At 31.3% G+C, this 27,803-nt stretch overlaps 1 protein-coding gene across 3 annotated transcripts in view; it reads right to left on the bottom strand.

Moving 5' to 3' along the window:
- LOC142329185 (ubiquitin carboxyl-terminal hydrolase 47-like) overlaps nucleotides 1-27,803 on the bottom strand; it is a 115,908-nt gene that overhangs the window by 14,620 nt on the left and 73,485 nt on the right. For all 3 annotated transcript variants that reach the window (XM_075373580.1, XM_075373579.1, XM_075373581.1), the window contains 7 exons: nucleotides 27,560-27,715; nucleotides 24,617-24,911; nucleotides 15,682-15,926; nucleotides 14,341-14,597; nucleotides 7,413-7,528; nucleotides 5,811-6,060; nucleotides 4,735-4,913 (listed from right to left, as the gene is read on the bottom strand). In XM_075373580.1, the coding sequence (XP_075229695.1) occupies nucleotides 4,735-4,913; nucleotides 5,811-6,060; nucleotides 7,413-7,528; nucleotides 14,341-14,597; nucleotides 15,682-15,926; nucleotides 24,617-24,911; nucleotides 27,560-27,715 (1,498 nt within the window). The remainder of the gene's footprint in view (nucleotides 1-4,734; nucleotides 4,914-5,810; nucleotides 6,061-7,412; nucleotides 7,529-14,340; nucleotides 14,598-15,681; nucleotides 15,927-24,616; nucleotides 24,912-27,559; nucleotides 27,716-27,803) is intronic.

Here is a 27,803-nt window from a genome sequence, read left to right as displayed (position 1 = left end):
TACAACCATAGTACAGATACAATTTATTAAAATACTTACTTGGTAATACATGCTAATACCAATTAGTTAAACCTGTATAAATTCAGTTCAACAGTGTTCAATTCATAAACACACAGAGATGATACAAAATGTTTACAGTAATTTACAAATTTTTAGAAAATTATCTAATACTGAATTAACAGAATTATTTAATTTTTTTTCAAGAATATTACATACATATATTTTTTAAATTTTACAATTTTAGTTTTAACTTTTTTGTAGCATAATTCAACTTTATTGAACTGGCTTCTCTATTTACATTTGCAACTTAAGTTAATGATCTTAAAAAAAATTCCTTTAACTGCATAAGCTCAAACTCAAATGTAATAAACACAAATTTTGGTAGTTCCGCTACGTACTGCATTTATACAATGAATGTACAGTATTTTGTATTTGGAAGTTTCTTTTGGGTAATTTGTACAATGTTTGGTACTATTGTTGTAAGAAAACTAAGCTCTGTGATACTAGAAATAAATTGCAATTAAAAAAATGATAAAATGTAGATTAATTATAAGGATTATGTAATCCTGTAAAACAGTAAGTACTACATAAACAATTTTTTTTAAATATTCTTTATAAAAAAAAAAATCACTATCTTCTAATAAATATTCTATACACTCAAACCTGGATTAATGAGTCCCTCCCAAAGCAAGTGATTTACATAACAATCAAAACAAAATGTAAAAAAATGACTCCCTTAACCAACAATGTTTCACAGAACTAGTGACGAGGAGACATCATGATGCCACATCCTGTCTGCATCTCTGCTATCAGTCTGTGCTTGGTGCTTGTTTAGCTAGCATCTGACTGTAGCTTGCAAAAGTTGTGTTCAAACAAATTATTATGTATTTTTTCTCTCAAAGTTTAAGCATGCTTACATGTTTATCTCCAAATGAAATTCCGCAAGAAGACTGGGGTAAGAGAAGAGAAATCACCTTAGAAGTCAAATGACAAATCATTGAGAAGCAAGAACAAGGTGTGAGCGTGGTTGATCTAGCACGCACATGCAACCGGTATACATCAATGATTTGCACTTCCTCAAAAATAAGCATAAGATTAAGGAGATTGATGCTTCAAAGGTGTCCAAGAATTTCTATGCAACAGCCATGTACTCTCAAAGATGTTGAAAGATTGCTTCTCATATGGATCAACAAGAAACAAATGCAAGATGACACTATTAACAAAAATATAATTTGTGAGAAGGTGAAACTAATTTTTCCCGACCTCATTAGGAAGACACCAAAGATCATCCAAGGCAAGCCGTAGGCGGTTTGCAAAGTTTAAGAGAAGAACTGGCATCCACAGCATTGTGAGGCATGGATATGCAGCAAGAGCTAAGACATAAAGGCAGCCGAGAACTTCATAGGTATATTCAAGAAACTTATGTGAATTTTGAAGTTTATCTGCTACAACAGGTTTTTAACCCTACAGTGGTGACATACAGTGTCACAGACCAACAAATCTGTTTTTCCTTGTAGCATATTGTTAACACTTCTTCGCAGTATTCTCGTAAGACTTACACAAAACATACTGACGAACCTGAAGTAGAAGCCATTTTGTGTATTTTGCTCTTCTGCGGTGTTAAAAAAATGAATCTAATTAACTCTGAAGATATCTTCAAATCAGATTGTAGCACTCCAGAAATATTTCATCTCACAATTTCAGCCCAGAAATTATTGTTTTTACTTTGAAATATAAGATTTGATGACAAGGTGACTTTAAGAACTAGCTGATAAGCTAGCAGCTATTAGAAGTACATTTGACATATAGGTTAGCAATTTAAAAAAATATTATTCTTTATCTGAATTAGTAACATTAGATAAAATGCTACCAGAATTTTGAGGTCGATGCTCATGTCGGAATTACATACCATTGAAGCCAAAAAATACAGTTTAAACATTTTTGCTTCGTGTGATCCAAAGATGTATTATATACTAAATTTAGAGGTGTTCATTGGCAAGCAGCCTGAGGGACCGTACTCTGTAGATACCAGCTCACTGAAAGTAGTAGAAAGATTGTGCCAACCAATTTATGGAACGGGGAGAAATGTTACACTTGATAATTGGTTTTCAAGCAGTTCATTGGGGAAATTACTAGTAACTAAGTAAAACCTTACAAAAGTGGATACTGTATAAGAAGCAACAAAAAGGAACTTCCTCCACAGTTAGTGCAAGGTAAAAATCGTCCTGTAGGATCTAGCATGTTTGAGTTCGGTGAACTTGTGAAGTTAGTCCGTACATACCCAAAAAAGGTAAAAATGTATTAGTGATTTCGTCAGCACACGGTGATGACAAAGTTGATGAAGAATCTGGGAAACCTGATATGGTGTACTTTTTTTTTGTCTTCAGTCATTTGACTGGTTTGATGCAGCTCTCCAAGATTCCCTATCTAGTGCTAGTCGTTTCATTTCAGTATACCCTCAACATCCTACATCCTATGGTGTACTATCATACAATAACATGAAGAGCAGTGTGGATGTCATAGATTGCCTATGTGCGAATTATGATTGTTTCTGAAATACTTGTCGCTGGCCTATAGTAGTATTTGATCATATTTTAAATCTAGCTGGCATTAATTCACTTGTAATATTTTTGACAAACTGTCTGGAACATAAGATATTGAGATGCAATTTTATAAAGGGTCTGTCTTATTCAGTGATAACAAGTAACATGAAAAAGGCATATTCACAATATCGGCCATAAACAATACAACTTTGGATAAAAGAAATATTCAATATTGAAGAAACAGAAGAAAAATCCAAATACTTTTGTGATAAATGCAAATCATATCTCTGTTTGCAACATTTAACTATAGTATGTAAAGACTGTTTTGCTAATTGTAAGTGGAAATTGTAATTGTAAATTAGGTTAAATTACTACTACATTTATTAAAGATAATCATAATAGAAAAAATTAAAAATTATGAAAAAAATGTTTAAGTGTAAAAAGATTGTAAAAACTTCAAATAAAAATCTTATATCATTCACATACAATATGAAAAATAAAAAAAAAATAATAAAGAGGAAAAAATAAAGCAGCATAATATAACAATAAGGTAACAAAATATATATATATATATTTTTATTACAAAAGATAGTATAATAAAACTTGCAGTGTCATACACTGACATCACTGAACATGCAACTGCTAGCCACATCACTGTTGTAAGATTAATTGTGATGAGACAGGTCTCTTCTGGAAAAAGATGCTGAAGCAAAGTTACATTATATTACAGCAGAGGAGAAGGCATTCCCGGGCCACAACCCAATGAAAGACCGTCTCATGCTGTAGTTTTGTGTAAATGCAAGTGGTGATTTGAAAATTAAACTGCTGCTCATTTACCATTTGGACAATCCATAAGCCTTCAAGAAATATAAAGTCCAGAAGAGCAGGCTAAATGTCATGCATAAGTCCAACAAGGCTTAGGTGACACATTACCTTTTTAAAGATTGGATTAATGAAGTGTTTGGTCCGACAAAAAAATTATCTGCTTGTTATGACTTTGCCACTCCATGCCTTGCTTGTTATGGACAACAATCCTGCACATCCTCTAGGTCTAGAAGACAAACTTGAATTTAAATTCATCAAGATCCAGTTCCTACCTCTCCACACCACTCTTTTACTGCAGCCCGTAGACCAGCAGGTCATTTCAGATTTTAAAAAGCTCTACATTAAAGCACTCTTCGAGCTTTGTTTTGAGGTAACTGAAGGAACCAATCTCACTCTCACAGTTTTGAAAAGACCACTATCACATCACTGCCTGTCTCAAGAGCAAGTCATGGCAGAGGGTCACCAACAGAACCCTTATTTCTACATGGAAGAAGCTTTGGCCGGACAGCGTTGCCAAAAACAATTTCAAGGGTATTTGAGCAAGTGTCTGTGGAGCCTTTTAATCAACAAAATTGTGTCTCTGACCAAGATTAAGGGCTAGAGGTGAATAGCAACAACATTGACGAACTAGTGAAAGAAGATAGCTAGGAGCTGACCACCGAAGAGCTTATGGAGTGCATTCTGTGACACAGCAAGAAACTGTGGAGGAGGAGATAACAGCCAAAGCAGAGCAACCTTCCAGTGAAATAAGGGAGATGCTGAAAGCAAGGTTAACTATTGGATCGTATGTTGAGAAGCATCACCCCTAATAAGACAGTAGCTATGCACGCTACTACAAATTTATTTAATGATAATGTTGCATCTCATTTTTGCCAACTTGAAGGATAGGCAAAAACAAATGTTTTTAGACAAATTTATTGTAAAAAAGGATGTATTATAAATAATAAATTAGATTATTATAAATTATTTTAAAGTATTTTTTTGGAATGGAATGCCATTAACCTACTTTACATTGATTCTTATGGTACAAATTGTTTCGCTTAACAAGTGTTTTGCATTATGAGTAACATTCAGATACAAGTTAAATGAGGTTCCACTGTATTTCAGTTTAGTACAAATTTGCATAATAATTAATGTGACCATGATGGCTAATACTTTTTACAGTACAAATTTGCATAATAATTAATGTGACCATGATGGCTAATACTTTTTACAGATTCATAATATTGGCAAACTTAACTACTTTAAATTCCTAATGTTCACTTACGTAGTCACAAAATTAAATTCATCAGACATCATACATTATAAGATTTTCAGTTAAACTACTCAAAAAATAAAATAAAATGTTGAGGTACATAAATATTACCTGTAAAAAATCACAAATCCATCTTCATTTATTTGTAATGGCCATTGGTCAATTGTGTCCACACTGCGGTTCCAATCCATTTCTGGTATAAGCAACACAGACATATCAAACGGAAATGCTGTAACATGTGGTTTTGCAAATTCAACTTTTTCAACAGGAATTTCACTAATTTCAGAAATCTGTAAATAGAAACAAAGAATTAATTATTTTAATTATTATATCACAAAATTTACAAACTGACCCTTTTCACAACAACTTAACTAATCATTTTCAATATCCAACACTTTTAAATCAACTCTCCCTAAATTAACAAGTTTGTACACATATGAAATATTCATAAATCCTCACTACTTTTACAACAAATTAAGACTGTCAAAATTACCAATGCTTACAAATACCAAGAAAATGAAAAGCCAACCAACACAGTAGGTGTTAAATAATAATTGATATAATTAACCTTAACTCAGTCATCAAATAAAATTACAATAAATTTTTTTTTTTTTGTTTTCAGTCATTTGACTGGTTTGATGCAGCTCTCCAAGATTCCCTATCTAGTGCTAGTCATTTCATTTCAGTATACCCTCTACATCCTACATCCCTAACAATAAAATAACGCATAATAATCCCAAAAAAAGGCACAAAAAGACATAAGAAACCAAACCACTTAAAAACCTACTTTTTTCAACTATTACATAGTTAAATTCAATGTAGGCTAAATAATGACAAAGAGATGAAAAAGGAAGTTCACACCCAGAACTGTGCTGATTGTGTAGTTTTCATTTTGTGTTTTAAGTGGAAAACTTAAAATGTTTATGAAAAAGATTAACTTTTAAAAATGCTAGTAGTTTTTATTATTTAACTTAAAATAATGTTTCTTTACATTCCGGCATTAGATAATGCTGGACAAAAAAAGAAAACGACAAAAAAAAGAGCAAATGAAACAACTAGACAACAAGAAAAAAGAACTAAAGAACAAAAGAAAATGACAGTGTAACTAAACTTTTATTACACTATGACTAGAAAAACCATAAACAACACAAAATTTAATACATAAAAAAAAAGAAAAGAAAACTTACTTTAGTTTTCAATTCACTGACACTTCTGCCATCCATAATAATTTCTTGAAATGAACCCAGTTGGTATTTTGAAGGGTACCATCGTCGAACAAACAGAAGAAGCTGTGAAGATGATTTAACAATTTCAGGACCAGGTAATTCTTGTAGAAATATCTCTGTATTACTTTCTAACTGAATATCAGAACCCCAAACTTCAATATCCAGATATGCTCTAGCTGGACTCTTCCAATTCTTTTTCCTTAATCTACATCTATAAAAAAAAAATAAAACAAATGTAGTGCTATCACGTACTCGCTCAATAATAAACGTATTAATAAAATATATTAATAACAGTAATAGTGTCACGGTAGCAAAGTAGTTTATGAATAGAATTAAATGGCATTTAATTCTATTATTTCTACTATTTCTGGGAATTATATGGGTCCCAGAAACCAATTTACCATATTCAGGGTACATGAACCTTGACAAATACAGCTACATAATTTTACTGAATTCATTTTTGTACTATATTGTGTTCACTGTACGGCTATCCTGCAGTAAAAAATCTTGATGTGGACATCACATGACTTCCTTGTACACCTATTAAATTACATATACACATCTTTTAAAAATGAAAAAGTACATAAAATTTTATTTCATTAATAACTTCCAATATTTTTTCATATTTTCTTTTTTTTTATTATTATTGAATTCTAATTTATTATAATTTTTTTTTTACAGTCAGAGGTTAATAATTATTAATAAATCAACATATTTAAATTAAAAAAAAGGAGATGGTTGGATTCGAACCGACGTGAATGTTTTATAGGAATAAACACAACTGTGGCTTTCTAAGGTTCCATAAATCTATGAGGAAAATAATGAGTTCAGTTGTCATTTCTTTACAGCATACTGTCACATGAATTAGCCAACATAAAAACTTCAAAGTTCAAGTAAACATGTAAAATTGGTGAATAAAAGCAGAACATTTTTTTATATAAGTTTTAGATCCTTCATATATTTTTCCTGGAATCTGCATACATTATTGGATGTAAATCTAAATGTTTATTTTATTTTAAATCTACAGTGGTAATTTAGAAAAATATTCTATAATGTAACAGTATTTTTCATGAACACTCTCAAGCAACCACTCTATAATCTGAAAATGATAAATTCACAGGAAAAAAATTATAAGTCACAGGGCAAAATAATGTTATTCTTAGGATAATATTAATAACAGCTAATAGAAAGGATTTTATCAAAATCTGGTGGGTTGCATTTTGACATTTCTTGAGTGAAGTGACATGGAATAATTCTAAGAGCAGCAGTTTAGTCAAAATTTTACCAATAATTTTAAATGAAATTTCAGAAATACCACAAACATTACACAATTGCTTTTTAACTATTATGTAATTTTTAATAAACACCAACCATGTAAGAAACTTATAAAAAGAAAATCATAAATTATGAAAAAATAATCAGTTTTTGGGCATTTGTGAAACAAGAATCATGGTTGTAACCAATAGGTTTGATTTCAGTACCATCATACAATATAAAAATCATTTACAACTGTATAATAAAAGCATTATTATCATTAAATTTTAAAAAAAAGAAAATTTTTACCTTTCAACAGGAATTTTAAGAACATTTTTTCTACTTAAATCTTCTAAAAGATCCTGTTTTGTTTCTGAAACAGTTTGCCCTTTGGCAATAATCCAGTCACATAGAAATTTCACAGGCTGAAAAAGAAATTAAGATTACTTAAAAATTATCTGCAGATCCCATTAACTACTACAGTTTCAATTTACAATTTCAAGTTTCAATTTCTTGTACTAGGAAAATAATTATACAATAGAGGCTAAAAAAAAGTTTTGCCTACTAAATAAAAAACGACTGGATGAGATGATTTACTGTAATGTACAAACAAATACATCTTTTTATTTCCAAACCTACACATATGTTAATCAACATAACATCCACTCATTATTATAATAATGTTTATATATATATATATATATAATACAAATATTAAAAATATTGTTATAATAATAAATGATTTAATCTGAAAATAGCAGATTTCAACTCTTCATTGTAACAGACATTTCTTCATTTCTTTAGTTTAGGAAACATGGTTATTATTTGGAATCAGTCTGGTCTATATGAATTAAATTTATCTTTTTTTCCTGCAATTGTGTCGAAACTTGGCACTGTCATCTCGAAGAAGTGATCTCTTTTTTAACACATTCAGGATTTTTTGTTGTCCTCTTCTCAAAAAAAATTTAAGAATACTAAAATGTGATCTGTATGAGTTTTGAAACTTTTCAGCTGAGGTAATTCATTATGATGGTATTTCATTGACTACCTTTGGTTCTTGAGATCATAATGATCGATTCAAGTTTTATCAGCTCTAACCTGATTCAAAAAATCTAAATCCTCACCCTCATTTTCAAAACACTGCAGGAGTTTCTAAGAAATTCAAAATCTTTCAGCTTACATTTGAACAGACAACCTGTACTGCCATAAATTATCAAACTACGAGGCATATTTATAACTACAAGCCAACTAAGGGCCGTCAGCTTATATTTAAATATTAGTAGGTCTAATATTTAGACCCAGCTTGCGTGAAACTACAAGCAGGGCCATCTAATGACTATTTATGAAGCTACTGCGGTTGTTTTGGTACAGTAGTCGTTTGCCTGCTGGTGAGTGCAGATCGCAATGTCTGCAACAATCCTTTCTCCCATCAGTTGTAAAGTGCACGCTGTGATTCGATTTTTGTGTGCAAAAGGATCTTCAGCTGCTGAAATTCATCGGGAGTTGTGCCTAGTGTTATGGACCTACAGTAATGAGTGAAGGAAAGGTTAGACACAATGATGTCGAAACTTTAAAAATGGCCACACAAATGTGCATGATGAGAGCAGAGTGGCAGGCTCAGTATTCAGACCAACGAAATCACTGAACAAGTGAACCGAAAACTGCAATGTGATTGCCAACTGACAATTAATGCTCTGGTCGATGAATTTCCGCTGTTGGATGCACCTCTACGTACACAATTGTCACAGAAAAGCTTGGATATCACAAAATGTGTGCAAGGTGAGTACTGAAAATGCTCACCAACCAACTTGGAGAGCAAAGAATGTGCAGTGTACAACAGTTTTTGGACAAGATGGAGATGATTTGTTTTCCCACATTGTTACAGGTGATGAGATTTGGATATCCTATACCAACGCAGAATCAAAACAACAATCAATGCAGTGGCACCATTCAAGTTCCCCAAAACCGAATTAGTTTAAGCAATCTCCGTACTCGAATAAAAAAATGTTGGCTACTGTTTTTTGGGACAAAAAGGATGTAATTTTGGTAGACTTCATGGAACATGGATCAACAATTACAGCTGATGTATACTGCGAAACACTCACCAAACTGAAACACGGGATCCAAAATCAATGATGCAGGAAACCGTCGTTCAGCGTAATCCTCCTTCACTACAGCATGTGTCCTCATATCACTGACTTAACAAAGAAGAATCAAGATTTTCATTAGGAAATTTTTGACCACCCTCCATATAGTCCTAACCTTGCACCTAGTGACTACCTCCTCTTCTTGCATTTGATAAAGTGGCTTGATGGACAATGGTTTGAAAACAAGTAACTCAAGACTACGGTTGTCAACTGGTTCAATTCCCAGGCAATGAACTTCTATGCAGACGGGTTAAAGAAACTGGTGCAGCGATATGAAAAGTGCTTAGAACTGAATGGCAATTATGTGGAAAAGTGAAGTAGATATATATTATCTAAAATTGTTAAGTAAAACCTTTTCTCAAAAATTAATTTTTTTTTAATGACCAAAAGATTCTCATTTTATGAATGTGCCTCATACTTTAAAAATAAATAAAACTAAAAAATTCCAATTTCAATTACAGTCATTTGCATAGGTCAGAGGCCTTCCACTTACAAATTTTTTCACTCATATCAACTTACTGCACTTTGTCTTCGAACTGCCTCACCTAGCATCTTGTTAAATAATAGATAAAGTATATTTCACCAATTGCCTGTGAATTTTGATCAGAAGAACTGTTAAAAACTCACTAAGAGTACCTTGTTTGTTTGAACCAAATGTTTGAGCACTCTTCCATTTCAGTAAGCACTGGGCAGTAACTATGAAAATTATATGTTCACGATCATAAAATTACATATTCATGAATTGTGAAGAGAAGAGATATATATTTTAACAATGGAAAACAAGTTTTATCCAGATTTACAATGACCAAAAATATTACAGTGGAGGCAAACATTCTCAGTCCTCTCTCATATAAGTTTATTGTAACCATTAAACAAAAGATGAAACATTTTGTAACTCTTTAATCAACTTATTTAAACAAACATTCTTCTGTAAAATTTATTACCTCTAATACAAAACCAGACAACGGCAATAAATTATTAAAATTGCATTTAATAAAAAAAAAATACATATATATAAATAAATAACTAAAATTTCCTTTACAAAATTTAATGTCAATATAGAGAGATATAGTCTATATCAATTGTCATTATCTATATCGATCGTTTTCTTTGTCAATATAATCTTTCGATTATATTGACAAAGAAATTATATTGTCTGAGAAATCAGACAATTATTGTATGATTAAATGTTATGTTATTAAATTATTATATTAATAAATATTACAGAAATAATAACAAACACTCGCGGGGCAAATGATAATAAATTGTGAAATTCTCAGTGAAATCAGTTAGTAGTTTTTCAGAGTTATTAGGGTACAAGCAAAATGAAAATTGACTTTTATTTATATAAATATTTTTTAAATATAATCTATACATTTTTTAAAACTATAGAAACCAAACATTTTCAAATATATTTTAAAAAGGAGAAAATACTTTTCATTATGATATGATGTACAATGTTATTCGATTCAGTCACTTAAAAAATATTATCATATTGATGATGAAATGCCAGCACAGTCTAGAGTAAAAAAAAAGCAAAATAAAACTATATAGGTAATACTAAAAATAAAAAGTTAATATAAAATTACATCAGCTATAATTTATGTTTTGGTCGGTAATAATACTGCCTGTAGCTCAGTGACTGATTAAGATAAAATTGAGGTAATATTTGTTAAATGACTGATAAATACATCAACATTAAACAATCTAAATTGCTAAATGTTGCTACACAGATATTTAAACCACCCAGTTTTGAAAATTTGAAAACTTTATATTACTAATTTTGTACATATATGTGTATATATTATATAAAGGTACTTTTAAATTTAAAGTTTTAGAAAACCTAGGAGGAAAAGTATAGTAAAATGTTTCAAGTACATGCAGCTGAAGTGCATTCCAGCTGGAAAGTAACTAGAGTATATTTAACTCTATTGATAATTATTTCTGTTATTACACCTGCAGTAATATATTATTGGATATATATTATATATGATAAATGAACTTTTTTAATTCACAAATCTCTAAAATAAAGATTTGTCAACTGTTAAATAAATAATTAATGAAAACTTTAAATTAGTACAAATTCATTATCTTTTAATAGCTTAGCATACTAAAAATTAGAGAATTTATTACTACCACTTGTAATTTGTATGCTAGTATTTAAAATTAACTTATACAAACTTTTTCTCACTTTGCATCATACATACATTCCACATCCATTAACACATTTCATTTCAGCCGGTTGCATGTCACTTGCACATAATTACCATGGTAATAACATTAAAACATCAGCTAATTTTCCAAAAAGAAGCTCAAACTTTATAATTAATAAATAGTACATTCATAGAAATTCTTAAATAACACATTTATTCTACACTACATTTTTAACACAGAATCATTTATTTTTAATTGTTACTTAAGTTTCAACTTTTAGGTGAAGTTTATATGAAAATTTCATTTGTTAATTTTTAAATAGATTTTTTTTTTCATTTATGTTCAGACAATTTATTATAGTTCTAAATAATCAAAAAATTATACTTTTCATCAAATACAGTAGGCTATATGTAAATGTTTATTTCATGGTACATATATATAATTTTAATAAGGTCAGAAGAAATGTGATAAAAACAGTCAATGTCTTATTTGCTTTTCGATAATATTAACAAGAGAAGAGAATTAAGACTAATAAACGTAATTTAAAATAAACCCAATGTTATATGATTATTCATAAACTACGTAATATTAATTAATAGCCAGATTATTTTATGCACTTTATAAATAGTACAAATAATAATACAATCTAATAAACTATCAGTAATGAGGCCTACAAGCATAAATTTATGGTTTGGTCAGTAAAAAAGAAGGTACCCGAATCTGAAATATAAGTGCAAAAAGATTCTTAATAATTCAAGTTGGACAAGACTGGAACCAGAACATCAAAAATTTGAACTATGCAGAAAATAATAATGGCAATAAATAAAAAATAAATCTAAATATATAACTATAATAAATGCAAAAAGTAGTTTAATGTTTGCTTTTGCATATATTACTGAAGAATACTTATAATATCAGCAACTCATAATAGTCTCTTGCTTTTTACATTATTTCTTTCATCATGTTTAACCATGAGACAAGATTAAAGACCTCTTGCAGTTGTATTTCCTCTTCAACACTTTCATTCATATTTTTGTCTATATTTCCAGAATGCATGAATACATCACTACAAAATGTTCATCGCTAGCCATTCACTCTATCAGTTTCTGTAGAATTTTGACATTGTGAAAACTAGTTAATAAATTTTGAAAGAGATCTGTATTTTCATTAAATGTTTCTGATATGATAGCATCATATCATGTTTTAACCTCATCTATGACTAAACAACCCAGAAAAACAAGGCACAGTTCAAAAGTAAGGGGTGATGAGTAGCGAATCGCAACATTGACTGGTTTGCGCATGCGCAGTAGCTTTAAATAAAATCTAAGATTTAGATCACTAAAAATAACTTTTATAAGTTTGGTTATATTGAGTTGTGCAAGCTAGAGTACAATATTAATCTTAGTTTTCTGTGATTTCAGAGTAATTTTTTTGAACTGTTGTTTTTATGTTAAGTTTATACTAATCACAATGAATAATATACTTTACTCATCTGTACATGGTAAAGACTATTTCAAAGAGATCCCAATAGTATGGAGGTGACAGAAGAGATTTTTATAAAGGATAAATTTTGAATTTCAATGCGACATTGAATTTATCAAAATTTTAGAATATCTGCTATTGCAGAAGCAGTTATGAGAGACCTGATAAATATTACTTATTCTACTGCTCATCCTTCAGGCAAGAGTAGTGCATTAACACTGAAGCAACAACTAAACTGGATAGGTAGTGGCAGCAAATGTCATACATAACTAGATGAACTCATAGAACTCACGAATCAACTATGTCATGAACAGTTAGAGTCGAACAGACAGCTACACAGCCCAAAAACTTTGGAGAAGAAATGAACAATTACAACAAACATTGCCAGGTTCCCAAAAATTATTGGAGTTGTTAATGGGTGTGTAATACTCATAAATTTGCCTACCTATCACGAAAACACTTTTGTTAATATAAAAGGAAGGCATTCTAATGGTTATCTGATTTTTTTTGTGGAGCCAAATTAAACTTTGATTATGATAACACTAACTGCCGTAAGAGAGTGCATGATGCAGAAGTGTGTAACGAAAAACAAATGGAACAAGGTAACTTTTCCTAATGCTGTACTTCAGAAAGTCAATCCCTCTAGAAACATGGTTAATGACCTCTATATATGAGAATCCTACAAGTGTCTTTTAATGTGCATTACAATATTACAATATAAAATTATAAGTACTTTAACTCAGATGCTCTCTTTTGTTAGCCAGACTAAAACTAATGGAATTATCTAAGTTCTTTCTAACCATATAAATTTTTTTTTTAAATACCTGCAATTATAACAATTAAAAATTTCTACATTAATAACTATATTTTGAATGGTTTTGTAAAATTACAGATATTTTGCTATAAAATAAAAATACTATTACATTTTCACCATATTTTCATTTTTCTGAAAACTAAACCAAAAGGGGGGAATCACAAACAAAAAAAAATTGCTAAGAGTACTAACAGATAATCATGAAAATTTTTCTGGAAAAGATGACCATTAACAAATTTTAAAAAAAATTCTGACCATGGCAACATGAAAAAACAGTGGCAGTAAAGAGAAATCCCCAAAAAATGAATAAAAAGTGTGAGATCCAACAGATCAAGATATGTAAAAATCTATCACTCAGAAAAATAAGTTAACTGTAACAAACAAAATGTATAATAGCAACAAAAAAAGAACTTGATTTGGCAACAAAAACAGATTTGGCATCAACAATGAAATAGTGAACCAAAAGAATATTAACCAAAAGGAAATAAAAATTATAACGCTTTGTAATTAACTATTCATACAGTTAAAAAGAGCACATGCATACGGTTAATTAAACTGTAATTAAACTACTTTAAAGTAAAAATAATAATTTCAAAAAGAGGTTTATAGATTATAATTAGATAATAAAAAAGAAACTCACTGGAGTTGAATCTGGCAGAAGTTGATATACTTTAACTCTATGTTCACCGCCTCGTAATGCTCGACCCAACTTTATGAACAACTGATCATTATCTTTGTACACAGAAAGTGAATCTTTTAATATTGTACACTCATGTTCTTGCTGACTAGGATACATACGATATATCCGAAAATAAGTGGCAGGTACACCAACATATGTTTCAAGTGCTGTTTTTAAACATCCAAGCAACATCCTTTTATCTACTTGTACTTTTAGCACTGCAAGAAAAAATTATCAGCAACTTAAAAAATCTAATTTTATAAAATAAAAATGGCCGGAACTTAAAAATTTGTAATTAACACATTACATAGACTTAAAAAATGTTATTATACCAATATTGAAAGATGTGACAACAAATTTAACTGTTAAAAAAAAATCAAGTCACCCCATTTATGCGTAATAAGTTATATCCTCTATATTTCACTTGTAAATTTACATAAATTTAACTATATCTCCTCATACAAACTGACATTTTTTTAAAATAACCAAAAACTAGGAATTGTGGTAAGATCACTAGTCCATTGATATTTTTTATAACCCAGTTATCAGAAATAAATTCTGATAACTGAATAGATAATTCTTACCTATTTGTAACTACAAGAGGATTCAATCAAACTGTCTTAAAATTGTACGGCCCAAGTTCAGATCAATTCTATAGGTAAAATAAGGTAGAATCTATAACATTAAAAATTCACTAATTTTGCCCAGAATAATCGCAACCTTGGTAAAAAAACATTTTTGTTTTAATTAGATCAAAATGTTATAAATATTAGCGTTAAAATTGTTGCTTCAATGTTTCCTCAATTTCGGCCTTTGACTAGAGGCCATTTCTTTGTTCTGACAAACTATCCACCCAACTGCATTTCTTCTCTACTTCTCTAATCACAATTCTTCTTGGTCTTCTTTCATCCTCATTTTTAATATGAAATTTTCTTTGGTAAATTTTCATCTTCATTCTAATCACATGCTCAAAGTTTTAATCTTCCAATTCTATCTGGCAAATAATCAAATTCCAAATGCCCTCTCACTACATCATTCCTCAATGTAACTATATTCTTGGGTATCATAAAATAAATTTATTGAACTTAATTTCTACAAATTGTAATCCTGTTTTGTCAAAAAATTATTATATTCTCAACAAAGGATTATAAAATGTCCATCTTCATGTTTACAGAGCCCTGATCATGTAAAAAAATATTTTAATGTAAAAAGGCAGCATTAAAATGCAGAAAGTATTAAAATATAATGAATATCATTTAATCACGCTACTGTGAGTGCTAGATAAAAAAATATACTACTTACTTTTCTGATCACTACCAGTATTTGTATATGGAGTTGCCTTGAAATATGTATATTTATCTTCTTCCTCACACCAATCACCTTCCCGAAAACTTTTATACGCCTCACAAAATTTCGTAATCGCACAGTCAAACTCAGGTTCAGCCTCAGCTGGTGATGACAAAGCATATTCATCATTATTTGTAGTACGCATCACATCCGTGTGATTGTACACAGGATAATATTCAGGAATATCACCAATTAAAGTTCTGTGAAAAAAAAATAGTCAAGGCTAAAATGAATAAAACAATGATATTTAAATGTCTCAGAACTACAATAAAAGAAAAAATTCATATATACATGTGTGAAAACATAAAAATTCATTTTTCCACTGATTCTGTTCTCAAATAAAAAAATTTGCTATTGTACTCTTCTAATGAAAAATATTGCTAAATGAAATATTTTAACCATATGCTTGTTTTTATAATTTATTTATATATATATATATATATATATATATATATATATATATGGATGAAATGATTCCGGAACCGATTTAAACTTTCTCCATACTTAAAATCTCAATTAAAAAAATCGGTTTGCGCCTCCACGTTGGTTCGTCTGGATAACCAGTTAGAAACGTGGAGATTTCTACTGGTGAACTAAATCGGAATCACCTCTCTGGATCACATCCAGAGTTGTAACTCGGGAATTTATTCCCACCCAAGGCTGACTTGCCTTTGAAAGTCAAATATGGAAGGTCTTTTAAGAAAAAATCCACCGTCTGGTAAATACCAGAGAAGGCTGCACTCGGATCCGGTGGGCAGCTGCTTAAAAGATAACAATGAATTGGAGCGTTTGGAAACACCCAAAAACAACACAACTTCAAAATTGAGGATAAGACACAAGCAAATAAACTACATTGCCACTCACAACATTAATTCTCTAACTCAACCCGGCAAACTAAAAACTCTAACAGACATAATGGACAAACAAAATATCCTAATTGCAGGACTTCAAGAAATGAGAAACACCGATCGAGAGCCGTTTGAATCTCAGGGTTACAGAATTTACAAAGGAATCCCCGGGAAACGTGTGATGAAGAATTGCCCACAGTTCGGAACAGGATTTGCAATCAATCTTAAAATAATTGACTCAGTCGTAGAATTTAAGTCTTACTCCCCCAGGATTTCAACCTTAACCCTAAAATCAGCCAATAAATTCTACACCATAATAAATGTCCATGCTCCCACCAATGATAAAAACAATCTTAAAAAAGATAGAGAAGAGATGGACAAATTCTGGGAACTTCTTGACCAAACTGCAAACAACATAAATAAGACCCACACGAAGATTTTAATAGGGGACTTTAATGCCCAACTTGGTAAAGAACGAAGATATCGTGATATTATCGGAAAATGGCCTGCCCAAAAGAAAACTAACAAGAACGGCCAAAGACTTGTCGAATTTTGCAGAAACCATAATATGATCTCAAAATCTATTATAAAACCTATTTTATGAGAAAACCAAACAAATTGAAGACTTGGAAACACCCAGATTGGAAAAAAGGAGAATGGCAACTGGATCATGTTTGCATGGACCGGAATTATCACAAGGAGATTTATAATGTAAAAGTCTTGAGAGGAACAGATACTGGATCGGACCATTACTTAATTAAAGTTAAAATAAAATTCACCCCGCATAAAAAGAAAAAATCCCAACCTAAAAACAAAAGAGCTTATGATCCACATAAATTAATAAACAATGCCATCTTTGAAGAAACAACAAAAAAAATCAAATTAACTAATAATTTAAAAGAACTGACATCCCAACTGAAATAAATAGCTGAAGAACTAGCCCCTATAAACCCAAGAAAAAAAACACCAATGGTGGAATGAAGAATGTGACAAAGCAGTCAAAGACCGACACCGGGCTTGGATCAACCACCAAACCCAGAAAACTGAAGAATCTAACCATGAATTCACCAAACAAAGGAAAATAACTCAGAAAATTATAAGAGGAACCAAACGACAAGCCCAAAAAAACTTGATTCAGCAAATAGAAGAAAGTTCCAAGAAAACTAATTTCCGAGACTATTATAAAATTTTTGGACAGGCTCTTCAAAGATATGAACCACCCACCCTTATGCTGAGAGGAAAAAAAGGAAATATGGCCCACACCAATAAAGAAAATGCTGAAATTTTGGCAGAAACCTTCAATAGACTCTTCAACTGTGACGACCCCCCAGAGCTTTTTGAGATTGACACTGAAACTCCAGTTAAAACTTCACCAGTAAATATCAACCCGCCAACAATTCAAGAAGTTCTCGCAGCCTTAAATGAAATAAAAAACTGCAAAGCAAGCGGAGAAGACCAGCTTTTCGCAGAACTCTGGAAACACTCATCAGTTTATTCAGTCAAAACTTCCCTACATCTATGCCTCGTGAAAATATGGAACGAAGAAAAACTTCCAGAACACTGGACCACAGCCCTCATCCATCCATTACATAAAAAAGGGGATAGAACTAATCCTGAAAACTACAGAGGCATATCTCTCCTGGACTGCACATACAAAATCCTGTCGAGAATCATATACAACCGATGCAAAGACCAACTTGAACTGGAACTTGGGGAATACCAAGGGGGATTTAGGCCATGGAGAGGTTGCCCGGAGCAAATAATATCCCTAAAACTTATGATGGACTTATATAAAAGACGGAAAAACAACTAATAATCACCTTTGTCGACTTTAAAAGGGCCTATGATTGTATACACCGACCATCCATGCTGAATATTCTGAGAAACCTGGGCCTTCACCCTAAACTCGTAAACATGATAAAATTAACTTTAACCAATACCCAGTCCAGAGTGAAATTCAGAGGTGAACTCTCTCAACCCTTCTACATAAAAACTGGATTGAGGCAAGGAGACGGCCTCTCACCACTCCTTTTTAACTGCGCCCTCGAATTTGTCATGAGAAAATGGTATGAAATAAATCCCAAAAATATAAAAATGGGTACTAAGAAAAACTCCATCACACTAAATTGCCTAGGATTTGCAGATGACCTCGCTCTTTTAGCAAATAATATTCAAGAAGCCAAAACACAAATCATGAGCCTTCAAAACCTAGCACAAAAGATAGGACTTCATATCTCTTTCGAAAAAACTGAACTAATGGCCATAGATCCTCTGGTAATAGAGCACATTACGGTAAACAATCAGAAAATTAAAATAGTAAAACAATTTAAATATCTAGGGGAAATAATAACTTATAATTTAAATGAAAAAGTGACATGGCAAAACAGGACAAATAAAATGATTAAATCCCAAAAATTAACTTGGTCAACATATAACAAAAAATGCCTTTCTGCTAAAACAAAACTTAAAAACATTATAAAACTGTAGTACAGCCAGAAGTCACCTACGGAAGCGAGACCCTTTTCAAAATCACTCAGAAAAACCGAATTGAAAAAATTCTGAAAATAGAGAGGAGAATTGTCAGAACGTGTATCAATAAAAAACACCAAAAAGAAGGCCAATGGTGGATTGTGCCAAATGAGGTGGTGTATCGAGAAATAGAGCCTGTTACTGATACTATGCGGAAAAAAAGAATCTCTTTCTTCGGTCATCTCATAAGGACACCGCAAACAAGACTGTCAAGAAATATCATTGAAAAGCTCTGGTTCCAAAAGCTAGAAGTAGGATGGATCAAAGAAATTAGAGAAGATATGAAAGAATTGGGAATTTCCCTGACTGACCTACAGAATAAAACTGGAAAAATTACAAAGCTAAAAGATAAAAGCATTAGATTTAAACAAAAGACAGACAAACGACAAAATACAACGAAGAGGGTGTTTACGGATGAAGAAAAGAAAGCAAGATCTGAACGGATGAAGAAATACTGGGCAGCTCGAAAGAGTAAAATAACACGCTTTTCTCAGAAAAGATCCAACTAAAATTGACTTAAGTGGTCCCATGTTGGCTGTAAAAGCATAATAATAATAATAATAATAATAATAATAATAATAATAATATATATATATATATATGAGCTGACAACTGTTGTAATAATTTCCTGGCATCGGTTATTTATTCTTCAAACAGTGGAAAAATAATGATACGTGAAAAGTTATCTAAGATTTACTTTTTGGGTGGGGAGTAATTTATTATGAAGTTTAATGTAACATCTGTATTTTATTCTTTTTCTGCCCCTTACAAAATCACTGTCCAAGAATTTTTTTTTTCTCATTTACTTTCTCCCTCTATGAATCATGAGACCTTGCCTATGGTGAGGGGCTTGAGTGCTCAATGATACAGAGTAGCTGGACCAAAGGTCCAACTATATCAGAAAAGTATATGTTGAGAGCCAGACTAAGGAATGATTCCTAAAAGAGGCCAGCAGCTCTTTCAGTAGTTGTTAAGGGCATAGATCAAGAGAAAATAAACAGCCATATCAATATCACTCAATCTTCTGGGTACTACAAAGCTGAAAGCAATGGAAAACTACAACTGATTTTTTTTTCCAGAAAATATAACTCTGTAGTAACAAAGATGGAGGATGCACCTTCCTTGGTAAAATATTTCGGAGGTAAACTAGTCCCCTGTTTTGGGTCTCCAGGTGGGGATTACTAAGGAAGGGGTCACCAGAAAATTAAAAAACAATATTCTACAAGTCGAAGCATGGAATGTTCGAAGTCTAAAAAAGGATAGTAAGTTAGAAAATTTAAAGAGGGAAATGGATAGATTAAATGTAGATGTAGTAGGAATTAGAGGGGTTCGGTGGGAAGAGGAAAATGACTTTTGGTTACATGATTTTAGAATAATTCACACCGCCTCAAATAAAGGGCAAGCAGGAGTAAATTTTGTAATGAAAAAGAAGATAGGGAAGAGAACAGAGTATTACAAAATTCATAGCGACAGAATCATTGTAATAAGGATAAAATCAAAACCTATATATGCCTACAAGTGCCCATGATGATGATAAGGTACAGTGTGTATACGAAGAAACTGACAAAGCAATTAAACACATAAAAGGGGATGAAAATTTAATAATACGTGTAGATTGGAATGCAAGCACTGGAAAAGGCAAGGAAGGAAATATTATGGGTGAATGTGGGCTGGGCAAAAGGAATGAAAGAGGGGACCGACTTGTAGAGTTTTACACAAAGTATAATTTAGTAATTGCCAACACCCAATTTAAAAATCACAATAGAAGAATATACAAAGAAAAAGCCAGGTGATACTGCAAGGTCTCATATAGATTATATCACGGTTAAGCGACTGTTTAGAAATCAACTCGTCGACTGCAAAACTTACCCTGGAGCAGATGTTGATAGCGACCATAATTTAGTGATAATGAAATGTAGATTTGAATTTAAAAACGAAGAAAAGGTGTCAGATGAATTGGTGGAATTTAGGGAAGCTTGAGGAAGAGGAGGTGAAGAAGATTTCTGAGGAGGACACCACAAGAGGTCTGAGTAAAAGAGATAAGGTAGAAAATGTAGAAGAATGGGAGAAAGTGAACTTAGGTGGGACATAGAGAACTGGTAGAAAACCTTGGATGTCAGATGATATATTGCAGCTGATGAATGAACGTAGAAAATGTAAGAATGCTAGTGATGAAGAAAATAATAGGAACTATTGACAATTAAGAAATGCTTAACTAGGGAAAGAAGAACGGATTAAAGAAAAGTGTTCAGAAGTGGAAAGAGAAATGAACATTGGTAAAATAGACGAAGCACACAGGAAAGTTAAGGAAAATTTTGTGGTACATACATTAAAACCTAATAATGTGTTAAAGATGGTACACTGATTTATAATATAAAAGGAAAGGTCAATAGAAGGGTGAAAAATATTGAAGAGTTATATGAAAGAAATGAATTAGAAAATGGTGTTATAGAGGAAGAAGACCGTCAAAGAGGATGAAAGGGGAGAAACAATACTGAGATCTAAATTTAATAGAGCATTAAAAGATTTGAATGGAAGAAAAGCTCCTGGAATAGACGGAATACCTGCAGAATTATTGCACAGTGCAGATGAGGAAGCGATAGATTATACAAACTGGTATGTAATATTTGCGAAAAAGGGGAAGTTCCATCAGACTTCAAAAAGAGTGTTATAGTCATGATACTAAACAAAGCAGATAAATGTGAAGAATACAGAACAATTAGCTTAACTAGTCATGTATCAAAAATCTTAATTAGGATTCTGTACAGAAGAATCGAGAGGAGAGAGGAAGAAGTGTTAAGAGAAAACCAATTTGGTTTCAGGAAAAATATAGGGACATGGGAAGCAATTTTAGGGCTCAGATTAATAGTAGAAGGAAGATTAAAGAAAAACAAACCAACATACTTGGCATTTATAGACCTAGAAAAGGCATTTGATAACGTCAACTGGAATAAAATGTTCAGTATTTAAAAAAAAATTTGGGTTCAAATACAGAGATAGAAGAATGACTTAACATTTACAGGAACCAAACAGTAACAGTAATAACTGAACATAAGAAAGAAGCCATAATAAGAAAGGGAGTCCAACAAGGATGTTCCCTATCCCCGTTACTTTTTAATCTTTACATAGAACTAGCAGTTAATGATGTTAAAGAACAATTTAGATCTAGAGTAACAGTACAAGGTGAAAAGATAAAGATGCTACAATTTGCTGATGATATAGTAATTCTAGCCAGAGTAAAAAAGATTTATAAGAAACCATGAACGGCATGGATGAAGTCCTATGCAAGAACTACCGTATGAAAATAAACAAGAACAAAACGAAAGTAATGAAATCTAGTAGAAATAATGTAGATGAACCACTGAATATAAAAATTGCAAGAGAAAAGATTATGGAGGTAGAAGAATTTTATTATTGGGAAGTAGAATTACTAAAGATGGACAAAGCAGGAGCGATATAAAATCATATAACACAGGCGAAACGAGCCTTCATTCAGAAATATAATTTTTTTACATCAAAAATTAATTTAAACGTCAAGAAAACATTTTTGAAAGTATATGTTTAGAGCGTAGCTTTATATGTAAGTGTAACTTGGACGATCAAAGTACCTAAGAAAAAAAAAGATTAGAAGCTTTTGAAATGTGGTGCTATAGTAGAATGTTAATCAGATGAGTAGATAAAGTGATAAATAAAGAAGAGTTGTGGCAAACTGATGAAGAAAAAAGCATTTGGAAAAATATAGTTAAAAGAAGAGACAGACTTATACTTAACATATTAAGGGATCCTGGAATAGTCACTTTAATATTGGAGGGACTTTAATATTGGAGGTAGAAGGGAAAATTTGTGCAGGCAGGCAACATTTGGAATTTATAAAACAAATTGTTAGGAATGTAGGATGTAGGGGGTATACTGAAATGAAACAACTGGCACTAGATAGGGAATCTTGGAGCTGCATCAAACCAGTCCAATGACTGAAGACAAAAAAAAACATTTACTTTGTTAAGTGGAAGAAAATAAAAAAATTCTACTAAAAAATGTATAGCCAAAAAAAGTTTATTTTTCTGTGATTATGGGGGTGTTAATTATAATGAAATTTTGTTTAATATTAGTTCATTCTGGTTATCATTTCTTGGTTATATTTTCATATATGAGTGTTTTAGTAATTTTATACTGATTTTCAGTTTGTGTAGTACATTTTTCTTCATAAAAACTGCAACTAAAATAAAAATAAACTACAGAAACTGAAAATCAGTATAAAATTACTAAAACACTCGTATATGAAAATATAACCAAGAAACTACAAACCAAATGCGTATGAATGTCAAACTGTGGAACAGCAGATCGAGAGAAACACAGAACAAATAAGAATATTTTGTTCCTTTCAGACTTGATTATTATTCATTGTATAATAGTAATTATAGAGAAAAAACATTTTAAACCGTATTACATTTAGTCTAAGACCTTTAGTATAAATTGCAGTTGCTAGAGTGTAGAATCTGATAGCATGACAGAATGCATAATATTATAGCAAACTGCATTGGGATGCAATACTTGACCGTGTAATATTACAGCAAAATGAGTTACAGGGTTAAAGAACTATACCATGAGAATTACTACAAATTTAAGAATTTCAAACTGAAGATAATTTTTATATAAATTATTTTAAAAGCACTTCTTGTTAAGTAAGTCTATAAAATTTGGATGAGACGCTGAGACACATTACCACTTGCGCCATGGAGGCCGGCAGGAAATACTTATTACATGCTGACTATTCCATGAGTACCAGCTGTAATCTATTACCCGAAAAGTAATTTAGTTGCAGTTTTTATGAAGAAAAATGTGGTAATAGTGCTTAGTTTTGTTTCCGTTTATACCAGGTGTTTGTGTAATATGTGAATTATTTTCTTGTTTTAGTTTATGGTTTAAGGTTTTTACTTTTAAGGCCGCAAAGGACCACTTTAATCAGAATATTCAAGTCTTTTTTGCCGATCTTTTGACCTTTAAGTTCTTAGCTTTTACTTTCTCCCAATATTTAGTCATTCTTAATGATCTTGCTTTACGATCCTCTTCTGAATAAACCCTTTTTGTATAATTAAAAGTTCTTACTTTAAAGTTAATATTCGGATCTTTAATAACAAATTTTAATTTTTCGGATTTATTAAGTAAATCTTCCTAAGTCAAATTTAATTCTTGCATGTCTTCTTCAATTTTATAGAAAATATTTTATAAAATAACTTTATATAACTTTCAAATATTTTATAAAATATTTATTATAAACCCTTTAATGTGTTTTGCTGTAATATTATGCAGTTAAAGTTATGTAATTATATTGAAATTTTTCTTACTGATATCATGAATATAAAGTGAAATACATGCAGTTAGGAGGTATTATCACCAACATAATTAACAGGTTAAAGGGTTAAGAAAGTCTCCTGTATGGATAAAGGTTAAAAATAAGAGATTTAATTAAGTTTTGTTGACAGTAAATGTAAAAAGAATAAAGCTTAGAATACCTATCACTATCAGTTAAACTGCTATCTTCACTGGTACTCTGATCACCACCTCCAGCACCTTGGCTACCAGTTTCCTCTACCTCATTGGTCGTTGTATATGTTACCGCCGAAGTCATTGTCGATGTAGATGATACTGCTGTAGTAGCTGCTGTTACTGTAGTTGTTACTGCAGCAGCAGTAACATTAGGAGTACTTACAGCACCTGTTGTCGTTGTTCCACCACCTAGTAAAAGTGGTAAAAGTAATGCTCCTCTAGATCCTCCACCTCCCCCTGTATCACCTGTACCTCCAGCACCTGTTACATTATTACATAATTACATTATTACTGCTGAATTAATACAGTTACATTACTACTGTTTCCCCCTGATAACTATAAAAATAGATATGATATCAAAAAAGGATCTCACTTAATCTTTCTAATTGCACAACTGAAGGCTGAGGTACATCTGATCAATTTTTCTTGTTACACCTACCAAAAAAATTTTTTTGTAGTTTTTTGTATATAAGCAAGTATAATCTTATATTAATAAGTATAAGTATAATCTTAAGTTCAAGACATTACTGAATTTTTAAATCATATTACAAAAGCATATAATGCTTTTTTATTTTAATAATATCCCTACATAATTTATTCTGTTAAGAGACACAAACATTTATCACTACCTTTTCTGAGCTAACATTAAAAATTACAACTAACAGCTTTAATTTACAAAAGCCTTCATATTAATATTGTAGGAAGAGGTTTTGTATAAAAACCCCCACTGGCCAATGAATCACACTGTAAGTTAAGTTATTTTGTGATGCTGAATGTTCAATCTTCAAATCAAACTAAAACAAACTTTTTAATCAGGCTATATTCATGCCATCATCATAATTGTTTCTTAGTAAAAATTTTAGCCAGTCAGTCTAAGTTAGAAAAAAAATCAGGATAAATTGTATTTGTTATTGGGGAGTCATAAAAATGATCTTGAATTAAGTATTGAGAAATGTAAATATATAATATTCACCAGGAGATTAAATTACTCTATACACGATATACAAGGTCTGTACAGAAGATAACCAAACATTTTTAATTACGTGAAAACGTAGATATTTGGCGAGTTCCAGTTGGCAGCAATGTGTTCCGCATAACCTCCTCTGCAACCACACATTCTTGGATTGTTGATATCTTGTTTAGTTTTCATCTGATTGTTATTTGAGTGCAACATGTTTGAGTGTTAGCAATTTTTGTATTGTGCGATTTTTTGATGACTGAACTTTTGTCTCTCTGTTATAACTGTAAACCCGGCTTTCATCATCCATTATGATCCTTCACGTGAATGTTTCATCACCATCAGCTTGTTCAAGAAGTTGCCAAAAACATCCAATCAATTTTCTTTCTGCTGTTATCAAACGAGGAACAAACTTTGCTGCTACTTGTGTGTTCAATATTTCAGTCAAAATGTCACGGCATCATTTGATCAAGATGGTAACCTATTCTGCAAGTTCTCTGATAGCTGATCGGCAATTTGCACACAGCAGATCATTGATTTTCTTAACGCAGGTGTCATCGGTTGAAGTCGAAGGCGTTTTCTGAACGCTTTTAAATCATGAAAACCATTTGTAACATTGCATACGACCCAGAGCATCATCTTCGTAAGCTTGTTTCTGAAGTTGAAATGTTCCGTGAAAGTTTTCCCCAGTTTCACGCAAAAGTTTACATTGTATCGTTGCTCCTGAAAATAGCACGTTACAAAAATTGCTACTTATACTTAAATGTGTTGCACTCAAACAGCAATAACACGAAAACTAAATGAGATATCAGCAATCCAAAAATGTGTGGTTACAGAAGAGGTTATGCGGAACACAATGCTGGCAACTGCGCATCAATAAATATCTTAGGTTATTTTCTGAACAGACCTCATAAATTACTAAGAGTATTTATGATGAAAGGCCTTGGAATATGACTGGACTCTACATTGACTTATTTACAGCAGATTAACTCCCTAAACAAAATATTTTGTGTGTTTGTATGGAGCACATAATATGGATTTGTTATCTGGAATCCATTCCAATAAACATGTGGATTCAATCAAGATTGTGTAGAATAAATTTCTACAATTCTTATATTACAAGAAATTCAAAAACTTTTTTGGGATATCATACCCAGAATCTGAGAGAATTATTTAACATCGAATCTTTAAAAGTAAGGCAGGAAATTGCTTCAGTGGTACTATTTTATAAATTTATGAATTGCTTTGTTGAGCATGTTACTTCCAACACTGCCAGAGCATGTTTGTTTCTTTGTACTTCCAAACAGATTTTAGACTCTATATATTTTTCATTATTTCAATTAATATGGTTCATCAATCTATGCCTTACCTCTTATGGGTTTTGTCTCTTGTTAATAGATAAACCTGACTAGTGATAAATTTAATGATAGTTTATCTCACGTTGTAAAGTTATGTCAACAATCACTCACTTGTCATACTAAATGAATAATTATTACTAGTATATATTCTTAGTTTTATATCTAATTTAGTTAGTGGTAATTTAATTAAGCTTAAAAATTTGTTGACTGTTAATAAGATTATTATATGGAACATATAATAAATAAATAAATTATGAAACTTTCAATCAAATTAAACTGCATATAGAAATCTATGCTGATTCTAAAGGGATAATTTACAACACTCACCACCCAAAAGTTACATCTGCAATTATGCAGTATCTGGTACACAGTCCATGAATTGGACATCCCATTATCTACATGGTATTCATTTTTAAATAGACAATTAACTATGAATAGAGACAAAACAAATTTCTTTTTAGGACCTAGTATATGTTAAATATCTTTATTCTCTGAATGAATCATTCTTACTTTAAATATTCATTACATATCAATTAATTAAATTACCAGAACTGAGCCACCAATATACTTCTAAGAAAAACTTAAATACTTACCACTTCTATCCCCTCTATCACTGACTGGTTGTTCTGAATGTTTACTACTGTTACTGCTGGAAGATGTGGTGTGAAACGATGTCGATGAAGATGATAATGAGGCTGCTGTCCCAGACGGTGAATTTAATGATGGTATTGACAAACTATTTAGCGTTTCTGTAAAAATAACAAGTTATGTAACAACAGCTTCAAATATTGTTAACAGTACATAAAAAAGACATTACAGTTTTGAAAACATTAAAAT

The sequence above is a fragment of the Lycorma delicatula genome, chromosome 8 (genome assembly GCF_047948215.1).
Source record: "Lycorma delicatula isolate Av1 chromosome 8, ASM4794821v1, whole genome shotgun sequence".
NCBI lineage: Eukaryota > Metazoa > Arthropoda > Insecta > Hemiptera > Fulgoridae > Lycorma > Lycorma delicatula.
Note: the sequence above shows the minus strand (reverse complement) of the source record. Positions and strands in the feature narration are given on the sequence as shown.